This window comes from Lynx canadensis, chromosome B2, assembly GCF_007474595.2.
Source record: "Lynx canadensis isolate LIC74 chromosome B2, mLynCan4.pri.v2, whole genome shotgun sequence".
NCBI classification, from domain to species: domain Eukaryota; kingdom Metazoa; phylum Chordata; class Mammalia; order Carnivora; family Felidae; genus Lynx; species Lynx canadensis.
Genome location: NC_044307.1, coordinates 35,615,212 through 35,625,516, shown reverse-complemented (window position 1 = coordinate 35,625,516; position 10,305 = coordinate 35,615,212). Strand labels below are relative to the sequence as shown.

The 10,305-nt window shown below is 53.3% G+C and overlaps 1 protein-coding gene across 2 annotated transcripts in view; it reads right to left on the bottom strand.

The window, feature by feature from the left end:
* Positions 1 to 393: 393 nt before the first annotated feature.
* The window catches only part of RAB44 (RAB44, member RAS oncogene family), a 34,732-nt gene continuing 24,820 nt past the window's right edge, over positions 394 to 10,305 (bottom strand). Inside the window, exons 10-14 of one of the 2 annotated variants that reach the window (XM_030315381.1) lie at positions 8,131 to 8,212; positions 6,844 to 6,958; positions 5,674 to 5,775; positions 3,170 to 3,246; positions 1,033 to 1,216 (exon numbers count right to left, since the gene is read on the bottom strand). In XM_030315381.1, the coding sequence (XP_030171241.1) occupies positions 1,126 to 1,216; positions 3,170 to 3,246; positions 5,674 to 5,775; positions 6,844 to 6,958; positions 8,131 to 8,212 (467 nt within the window). In that variant the 3' untranslated portion in view covers positions 1,033 to 1,125. Of the gene's footprint in view, positions 1,217 to 3,169; positions 3,247 to 5,673; positions 5,776 to 6,843; positions 6,959 to 8,130; positions 8,213 to 10,305 lie in introns of both variants that reach the window. The other variant, XM_032593154.1, reaches the window with a different exon arrangement.

The following is a 10,305-nucleotide window of genomic DNA, read 5'->3' as shown; positions in this document are numbered from 1 at the left end:
ACGAAGTTATCGTTACGCACCCTGCATCCTGCACACGCTGGCCAACAGGACATGGTGGGTGTCGTTGCGGTTAGCGGTAAGATGACAGGGACAACAATCACGACAAACATACGTGACGGGAGATAGTCCAACACTGAGGGGCCGTCTCCCTAAGATTCTCGAAACAAGCTCCTTAAGGGCACGGGAGACCGCAGCCCGGGGGGGCTGTACCTTTCAGGAGGCAAATGTTGTGCAGTTCTGGGAATCCCTACAAAAGCTCCAAAGAGGAGCCCACGAGTGACCCGCGGCCAGTGTCTCTGCTGCTCCCCAGGCCCCACCAGCCACACCCCAGCTGGACCTCGAGAGCACCCAGAGACTGACGACTGAGGGCAGAGAGCTGCACCAGGGGACATCTTGGCATTAGAGCAGGTGACCTTTGAATGCGACCCCTTAGAGTCAGGTCTGGGGGAAAGGAAGTGGGGGAGGGGGGGACAGGAGACAGGAGGAACAGGGCTTGTCAGGGGCCATCAGAACATTGCTCTTTCCCCAGACTCGGATTCTGCTCGGAAGGAACTCCATGCTTGCAAACAGGGGTGAATGGGACAAGGTTCACCAGCTTTGGCAGGCACGAAACAGGGGGACTGCTTGAATAAAGAGTATTTTGTCATTAACAGGCTGTGTCCGTTAGCAGTCAGCCCCGAAGCAAGCTCCCAGGGAAGTTTCTCTCCCTCTCCTTAGCGTTTATTTTTCATTTTGATTATATCAAGAACACCGAATCATTGCAGAAGATCTGGAAATACAAATACATATAAAAAGCGAAATAACACCTCCGCACATTCACCCTGCAATTTTACCACCCAGAGATGTGTGCCCAAGAATGTGGTGTGCTTTCCTTCATTCATTTTTCTAGACTCTTCCTTTCTTTAAAGAGTTTTCACCACCATCACCTCAGCAAAGTCCTTCTTCAGAGTGCAAAGGGCAGCGTTAGTGCAGCCCTACCCTGGGATCCGAGTCCTGACCGGAGGAGGGGTTTTCCTGAACATCCGAGCTGGCCGTCTCTGTCATTGCTGTGTCCAGGCAGGTGGGACAGGAGCCGAGGAACAGGAAACCCGAGGGGTGCCGTCCTGTCCTGGCTGGGCCAGATGGTCAGAAGCAGCAGACAGAGCTCTTGGATGGCCTCTTGGGGGCCACCTCCACCAGGGAGTCCTTCAGACGGTCTTCCTGCATCTTGAGTGACCTGTGTGACATCAGTCCTCTGTCATCAGTCCCAGACATCAGTCCTCTGTCTCACCTTGCCGGGGCAGCAGGGAGGGACCTGCGGGTGCAGCTGTGGGGCTGGGGCATTGCATCCCCTGAGCTACCTCTCTTCCCCCCCCTGCTCTGTTCCCGTCCTGCATTCCACACGGCACCGGAAAAATGGGGCCATGGAGACTTTTGCCCTCTCTTTCCTGGCATCCTTTCCAGACTACTGTGTGCCAGGCTTGGTGCAAGGGACTCTGAATGGGACAGTGAAGCCGGCATGTCCTTGCCTCGAGTGGTAAGGGAGACAGAGAGGAGAAGGGGCTGTCAGAACCCAGGAATGGGGAAGCACGCCGAGGGACCGCACACCAGGTTCTCCAGGGATTTACGGAGGAAGGAGGCAGCGTCAGAGCTGAGACCCAGCGGCGTACAAGGGTTCGCTAGCAGAAAAGCAGGGTGCATTCCAGGCAGGGGGCAAAGGCTCGGTGTCAAAAGAGAGCTGGGGATTGGGGAAATAAAAGAAGCTCATGGGTTCATTCACTTGCTCAGATTATATTTACTGTGTGGGGACCACTGCGCTAACTCCCAAAGCCTAAAAGACTGACGGGCCCAGAAAGAGGCCTTGTAGGCAACAGGGGGTCAGCGCCCCCAGGGGCCTGGAAACCACATTCAGGAACCCGGGCTTCTGTTCTACAGCCGAGGGAATCCGTTGAGCAGTTTTGGATCAGAGGCCATCACAGTGTGATCGGGTGCGTGGTTTGGCAAGCTCGCCCCGGCTGCTTTGTCAGAGAAGGGCCTTCCAGATCATCTGGCCTAGTACCCCGTCCGCCTTACCCATTTCATTCATTTCTTGGGCACCTAGTATGTGCTGGGCCCTGGGTGTGGAGGGAGGGGCTGAACAAAACAGACGCGGCACTGCCCTCCTGGAGCTACAGTCTGGTGCAGGAGGCCGACAGCAACAAGGAAGCAGACAAATGCACCTGTGATTACGATTTGTCAAGAAGGGTTTTTGTTTTGTTTTGTTTTGTTTTTTCAAAATTTTTTTAATGTTTATTTATTTTTGAGACAGAGAGAGACAGAGCATGAACGGGGGAGGGTCAGAGAGAGAGGGAGACACAGAATCTGAAACAGGCTCCAGGCTCTGAGCGGTCAGCACAGAGCCCGACGCGGGGCTCGAACTCACAGACCGTGAGATCGTGACCTGAGCTGAAGTTGGCCGCTTAACCGACTGAGCCACCCAGGTGCCCCATGAAGGTTTTTTTTTTTTTTAAAGTTTGTTTATTTTGAGAGAGACGAGAGCACAAGCCAGGGAGGAGGAGGGGCAGAGAGAGGGGGAGAGAAAGAGAACCCCAAGCAGGCTCCCCGCTGTCAGCGCAGAGCCCGACGCGGGGCCCGAACTCCCGAACCGCGAGATCACCACCTGAGCCAAAATCAAGAGTTGGATGCTTCACTGACTGAGTCACCCAGGCGCCCCAAGAAGGGCTTTGAAAGACACAAACAGAGGACAGGGATCCAGAATAGTGGTGGGATGGGGAGTGGTCAGGGAGGGTCCCCTCCTAAACAGCTGGAGCTGAGTGAGTGTGCACGTACTCATGCACGCAGGGACAGGGGAGATGAGGAAGGCCACTGCGAGGCATTGGGATTTTATTCTAGATCTAGTGGGAGTTACTAGAAGGCTGGGAGCAGGAAAGTGACTCTCTCTGTCCCACCACACTGCACAGAGGAGAAAGCCAAGGCTCAGACAGGGCACGTGAGACTTTTAGGAGGTGATGCAGTCAACGGCGTTGGTAGAACTGGCTTCGGACTCTCTGCACAGTGCTCTCTGTCCTTCCCCAGAGTGTGAGCCCTGCGTTGTCGCAGTGCTTCCTCAGAGTGGGCCTTCCCTCCCTCAGGAGGGGTCTGGAGGCTGCCCAGGAGGCTCTCGGGGTGGGGAGGGGGGGGTGGCACTCACCGGGCCAGGTTCATCATGGACTCCTGGATGTTGTGACCTAGGGCGGCGCTGCACTCCCCAAAGGAGACTCCCAGCTCCTGCAGACAGACAGGGGTATGGGTGCCCTCGGAGAGCACACTGAGCATCCTGGTGGCCGCCCCCACCGCCAAAGCCCTGGCCATCAGACAGATTCCCACCCAGTAAGTCCCTAGGCCAACCACAACAAGCGAGGCAGCCCCTTCTCCGTGTGGCCACTGGTCCCAGCCCTGGTCCTGCCCACTGGCCCTCTCCACCCTGGCCAGCCACCATGCTAAAGATGCCACCCCGGAAACGTTCCAGAGCCCACAGAGCAATGGTGGAAAGCCCGTGTCCCAACTTGGAGAAATGTCCCTGGGGATATATATATATTTTTTTAATTTTTTTTTAATATTTATTTATTCTTGAGACAGAGAGAGACACAGCATGAGCAGGGAAGGGGCAGAGAGAGAGGGAGACACAGAATGTGAAGCAAGCTCCAGGCTCTGAGCTGTCAGCACAGAGCCCGATGCGGGGCTCGAACTCACGAACTGTGAGATCATGACCTGAGCCGAAGTCGGACGCTTAACTGACTGAGTCACCCAGGTGCCCCAGGATATATTTTTTTAATGTCTATTTGTGTGTGTGTGAGAGAGAGAGCGAGAGAGCACAGCAGGGGAGGGGCAGAGAGAGACACACACACAGAATGTGAAGCAGGCTCCAGGCTCTGAGCTGTCAGTGCAGGGGCCCAAACCCAGGAACAGCGAAGTCATGACCTGAGCTGAAGTCAGACAGTCAACCAACTGAGCCACCCCGGTGCCCCCCTCCGGGGGCATTTTAAACCATTAGTTGTGTGGGGTTTTTTATTTCAAAAATATTCAACTGGGGGAAATACTGGAAAATACAGCATTCAAAAAGTGTAAGTGCAGGGGCGCCTGGGTGGCTCAGTCGGTCGGGCGTCTGACTTTGGCTCAGGTCATGATCATGGTTCGTGAGCTCAAGCCCCACATCGGGCTCCCTGCCGCTCGCACAGAGCCCACTTGGAATCCTCTGTCCCACTCCCTCTCTGCCCTTCCCCTGCTCACACTCTCTCTCTCAAAAATGAATAAACGTTTCTAAAAATGTATAGGTGCAAAATATAAACCACTCCTGTTAGTGTTTGATATATATCTTTTCGCTCTGTTTTATTTTTATTTTTTTTATTTTTTTAATGTTTATTTTTGAGACAGAAAGATACAGAGCATGAACAGGGGACGGTCAGAGAGAGAGGGAGACACAGAATCCGAAGCAGGCTCCAGGCTCTGAGTTGTCAGCACAGAGCCCGACGCGGGGCTCGAACTCACAGACCGTGAGATCGTGACCTGAGCTGAAGTCGGACGCTTAACCGACTGAGCCACCCAGGCGCCCCTCGCTCTGTTTTATATAACCCTTTGGGGTAGGGTGGGCTCAAGGTCATTGTACTGTTGGATTAAAGCATATGCAATGGCTAGTTTGACGGGGCCCCGGTCAAATATCAGCAACCTCACAGGATTCAGAAGACCAGTTGTTCTTTTGACTTCACGTTATATTGAAAGCATTTCCTCCACACCCTCAAATATTTTTTCTGGGACGGGATTCTTAATGGCAAATGCTAGCCTCTCCCATGAACCTCCACAATTTGACCACCACCCCCTGCCAAATGTCTGTTCTTATAAATAATACTGTAAATAACATCCTCACGTAAACATTCTTGATTATACATTACACGCGGGTATCCATTACGCTATTCTCTTAGGGATTATTATTTCTGATTCTTTCCTCAGGATAAATTGCCAGAGGAGGAATTACCATGTCAAAGAGATGAGCCACTACATTTAAGAGGGAAAAATTCCCGCCAACCAGGAGCCACAGTGATGACCTCATGATTACGAGAAAAGAGAAGGGGAAGGAAATACAATATGGAAATGCCAAGAGGGGTTGTAGCAGAGGTGGGGCAAGGGGTGGGTTCTTTTTTCCTTCTCTATTATTCTCCAGAGTTTCTGGAAAGTGGCCAAATTCTATTCGTAAATAAATAGTATCCACTGCCTGGTGGTGGGGCTTTTGATGCGCTCTCGCCAGAGAAGAATTTTGAGTCCTAAGATAGAATAAATTAGAAGGAATGCTATGTTAATTAGAGACCAGAGAGAAAAGTAAGATTTGATTGGGAATTTTAAGTGAAGCTTTTAAAACCTTTCTTTACTCGGAAGATATTTTTGTGGGGGTCAGAATGGAGAACTGCTAGTTCAACGTGAGGGTCAATGTCACGCCCACCATCACAGCTTCACGTTTGGGCCTAAGAACAGGGTAGGTCAGAAATAGAGGGGGCCAGGCCGCTGTCCACTCTGACCCGGCCTTTGGCAGGGCAGGGGCAGGGGCAGGAACGGGCAACGGGTCCTTCTCGGTTAGCCAGGCCGGGGTGACCTGTCCACTAACCTCCAGGGAGGGGTCTGCCCAGTCCAGGCTGGGTGAGGGCCTGATGCCCGGGTGCTCACCTGGGCCAGCTGCTGCCCGGCCTCGGTGGGCACCTGCCGTTTCTCCTCACAGTCCATCTTGTTTCCCAGGAGAAGCACGACCACCCCATCGGACCCTGAGTCCTGCACACAGAACACATTCCCTCAGCCACACGTGCTGGGTGCCTGCTATGCTGTGCCAGGCCCTGGGTGGACGCGGCCCCGCCCTCCAGGGAGCTGACTAAGCACACCCTGCCCCTCCCCCACCCCCATGACCGCCTTTCCGGGTCACACCCACTCCACACCCTTCGGTGGACAGTGAGTCAGCCCGTCCTCTCCGTCTACAAACTTGTCAGCCATTTTCCGAGGCCAGCCTCAAAAGTGCCTCCCCTAGCAGGCCTTCCAGGATTGTTCCCGCCCATGCCCTTCTCTTCCTGCCTGTGCTGAACAGCCCGGTGCCTGATTACACAGGCCGGCTTGGCTCATTTCCTAGTGGTTTCATGACTACTACTACTGCTGCTAAGCTTCTGTTTACTGAGTGCTTACTATATACCCAGCATTGTGCTAAAGGCAATGATGTCAGTTAATCCTAACAACTGTCTGAGAGAAGCTGGAAAATCGAAGTTCAGAGAAGCTAAGTCACGTGTCCGAGGTCACAGAGTTGGGGCAGGGTAGTTGGGATTCACACCTAGGTCCTGTCAGACCCAGAGCCCAGCCTCCTTCATATATCACCTTATCCTACTTCGTTGGCTTCTCTTCAACTAGACTAGAAACTCCCACAGAGAAGACAACACGTCTTCCTTCACACCCCTCTGCGGTGCTAGCCCATGCTGCAGAATTTCAGTATGTGTGTGTCAACTAAGCACACGGGGCGAGAACTAGAGACAGGTGGACGGATGACTTATCACTTAGAGTGTCGCTACACTTGCATTATTCCCAGGTGTTAAGAAGACACCCCCAAGCTACTGCATATAGGAAAGAAATGTTCATAAGATAAAGGAAGTAGTTTGTTTGGGAGGTGGTACTATGTGGTTGTGGTTTCTTTGTGTGCCGATGCCCCCGGCCCATCCAGCCACCTGCCCTCAGCGGGCCGCATCACCCACGAGTCTGCTGTGTCATTTGTAATCCTGGGAGAAAGGGAGGGTGTGGGCAGGGTGCAAGTTCCCTCTTGGTTCCCCAAACTGGGGCCAACCCCAGCAGCCATCGGCTCACCTGGAGACAGTCCAGCCAGTGGCGCACGTGGGCAAAGCTCTCCTGGGAGGTGACGTCGTACATGAGTACCACTCCATCAGCCTTTCGGAGTAGCTGCCGAGTCACGCTGTGGTACCTGCCCAGACGGTCTGCGTGAGGCCAGGCCTGGGGGGCTGACCCCATGCCCTGGCCTCTCCAGGCCTTAGCTACTTCATCTGCAAAGTGGGGCAAGGAGCCTCACCTGCTTCTAATTGCTTTCCAGAGTTTTCCTTCTCACAGGGTAGTTCTCGTTGAATAGGTAACGGTTCTCATGGCTCAGACTTCAGAAGGTACCAGCCAGCACCCAGTGAAAAGTCTGACACCGCCCCCCCCCCCGCCACCACCCCCATCCTGCCGCCACTCAGTCTCCCTCCCCGGGGGCAGCCAGGGTTAGCAGTTTCCAGAGGGATTTTATGAACACACACAACTGTATATGTGCATACACGCACACACATGGTAAACACAGTGTAAAGTCCTCACTGTATTCGTTAATGCTCAGTAATCTGTACTTTGCCTTTTGAATTCGTAAAAAGTCTTGGAGGTGTCTCCCCACGGGTGCATGGGGAGAACGCTCAATCTCTTTTGTGGCTTCATACTATTCTACATATTGGGTAGAATCAGCTGGGCCACCATTCCAGACGTTTTGGTCATTCCCGGTGTTTCACAACATAAGTGATGTTGTTTTGAACGTGTCGAGACTACAGTCATGTATGAGTTGATCAGCAGAGTAAGTTTCTGGAAGCAGAGCTGCTGGGTCAAAGAAGATGTGGCTTTTTTTTTTTTTTTTTTTAAAGAGAGAGAGAGAAATAGCATGAGCGGGGGAGGGGGACAGAGTGGGGGAGAGAGAGAGGACGTGGGCTTTGATCCCACGACCCTGGGATCATGGCATGAGCCGAAACCAAGAGTTAGACGCTCAGCCGAGGTGCCCAGGCTCCCCAGAAAATATGCCTTTTAAGTTTCGATCACTACTGCCTAACTGCAAAGGGGCAAGCTGGCGTTTTCAGAACAGGCGATGGGCAGCCGTCCCTGCAGGCCATGCGGGGATGGCCCTGCCAGCTGCCCTGTCAGGCCGAGGGGCCCTTGGGTCACCTACCCCACCGGGGCTTGACTCACCTCTCCTTCCCCAGCCTCCTAAATCCTTAGGGGCTGGATACCTTTCATGCACGTGGTTGCCTCTTGCCTACGTTAGACTCTTCGAGGTCAGGGCTGCCCTCCACCCCGCTGTACCTCAGCGGCCCTGACACCACGATTACAGACAGGGCCGGTTACCTCTCCTGGCCAGCCGTGTCCCAGAGCTGCAGCGCGAAGCGCTTGTTGTCCACCAGCAGAGTTTTGACCCGAAAATCCACACCTAGGACACACAGAGGGCATCAGGTCCGCTTCTAAGTTACCATCCAGGGCTTCCAGCCAAGACCTGTCCCCGGTACCAGCCCCTCGGGCTGCCGGGCTTCCCCTCAGCTCTCCAAATCCCATCCGTACACAAGGGCCCACATCTGCCAAGAAGCCTCTCCTGACCACCTAGCCTGTGGGCTTCACTGCCCCCACCGCACTCCCACACCCTGGCGGTCAGTGCCAGTTCGAGGCACCTTGCGTTGTTTCGACCTCTGTGAACATATCCGTCTTCCCACCGTACAGCAATGTTTATTGCTCAGGTCCCTCAAGAAAACCAGTTTCATTATTTTATTTTTAGAATACTCCCTGTTTCGTTTCTAATTATGGAACAGACAACAGCAGGGTAGAAACAGACAGCCTAGGAGGGCGGAAGGAGCAATGCTGTCAGCTGCCCGCCCTCAGCTGCTAGCTTTGTGACCCCAGGCAGGTCACTGTACCTCTCTGAGCCTCCCTTTCTCATCTGCAAGATGACAGTTTATTTTTTTTAACGGTTATTTATTTTTGAGACAGAGAGAGAGAGCATGAACAGGGGAGGGTCAGAGAAAGAGGGAGACACAGAATCTGAAACAGGCTCCAGGCTCTGAGCTGTCAGCACAGAGCCCGACGCGGGGCTTGAACTCACGGACCGTGAGATCGTGACCTGAGCCGAAGTCGGATGCTTAACCGACTGAGCCACCCAGGCGCCCCATGCAAGATGACAATTTAAAAAGACCCGCACCGGGGCGCCTGGCTGGCTCAGTTGGGAGAGCACGCGGCTCTTGATCTCAGGGTCTTGAGTTCAAGCCCCACGTTGGGTGTAGAGCTCACTTAAGTAAATAAATAACTATCTGTAAATAATAATAATAATAATAATGGTTTTAAAATAAAACAAAAGGACGCACATCGCAGAGTGGTTGGGAGAATTAAATGACTTATGTTTGAGGTTCAGCCCAGTTTCCGGAGGGGGTTCTTGAGAGGTGATCATTTTCACCATTATTCTTTTTATTTTTAATGTTTGTTTATTTATTTTGAGAGAGAGCACGCATGAGCAGGGGAGGGTCAGAGAGAATGGGAGAGAGAGAATCCCAAAAAGGCTCTGCACTGTCAGCGTAGAATCTGACGCGGGGCTCGAACACACGAACTGTGAGATCATGACCTGAGCTGAAGTCGGACGCTTAACCGAGCCGCCCAGGCGCCCCTCATCACTATTCTCATCTCCCTGAACCCTAGCCCTTCAAATTTCCCAGGTGCACCCCTGCCGTGGTCATGCTTTCAGACCCTCTCTGTCCCTGGAGATATGAAGGTAAGAGTGAAATCCCGGGGAAGTGTAGAAAGTTTGGGGTGCACCTTCCTGCCAATCCCCACTTCCCAAGGAAATCCGGCAGAGTAGGGGGTGAGTGAGAGGGGCTTCTTTGTCCCTTTCCTACAGGGCCCACTGTAGGCCCCAGGCCAGCTCAGGAAAGGGGTGCCTCCTCATATCAGCCCTGAGCTAGTAGAGACTTTCCTCCGTCTCTTATGGTGACCTCCGTGAACACCTGCTGCTCTCCCCGGAGGCAGTCAAAACCACGGACCACCTCCCTCCCCCCACTGCCCATGCTCTCCACAGGAAGTGACCACCTGGGAGACCTGACTGCAGAATGGTGATGCAGAAGTCTGTAGCATTTACTTCTCTTTACTGCCCTCTTTCCTGAATGTCTTAGGAAGCCCAGGGTCTGCAGGAACCTCCGAGATGGTCTAATCCAACCCCCGGTGATAATATCCAGCTTCGGCTTAAATACCCACCGTGTAACCTACAAACGACTCTTTCATAACCCCCCCCCCATTACCCCCGCTGTTCTACCTCCCTGTCCACCCCCTCTTCAGTCCACCCATACGGCCCCCATACTGTCCCCCAAACATGCCGTTAAGAATAGAAGTGATCTCCTTCCCAAGGAATCTGCTATTTACATTAAGAGTATGACAATGACCTCTTTCCGAAGGAATCTCCCCAGGGAGAGAGTAATGCTGAACCCAGGAGAGGGTAAGACCCAGAAGAGGGTAGGGCGTGTGCTTTGAAGGCAGGAGACTATGGCT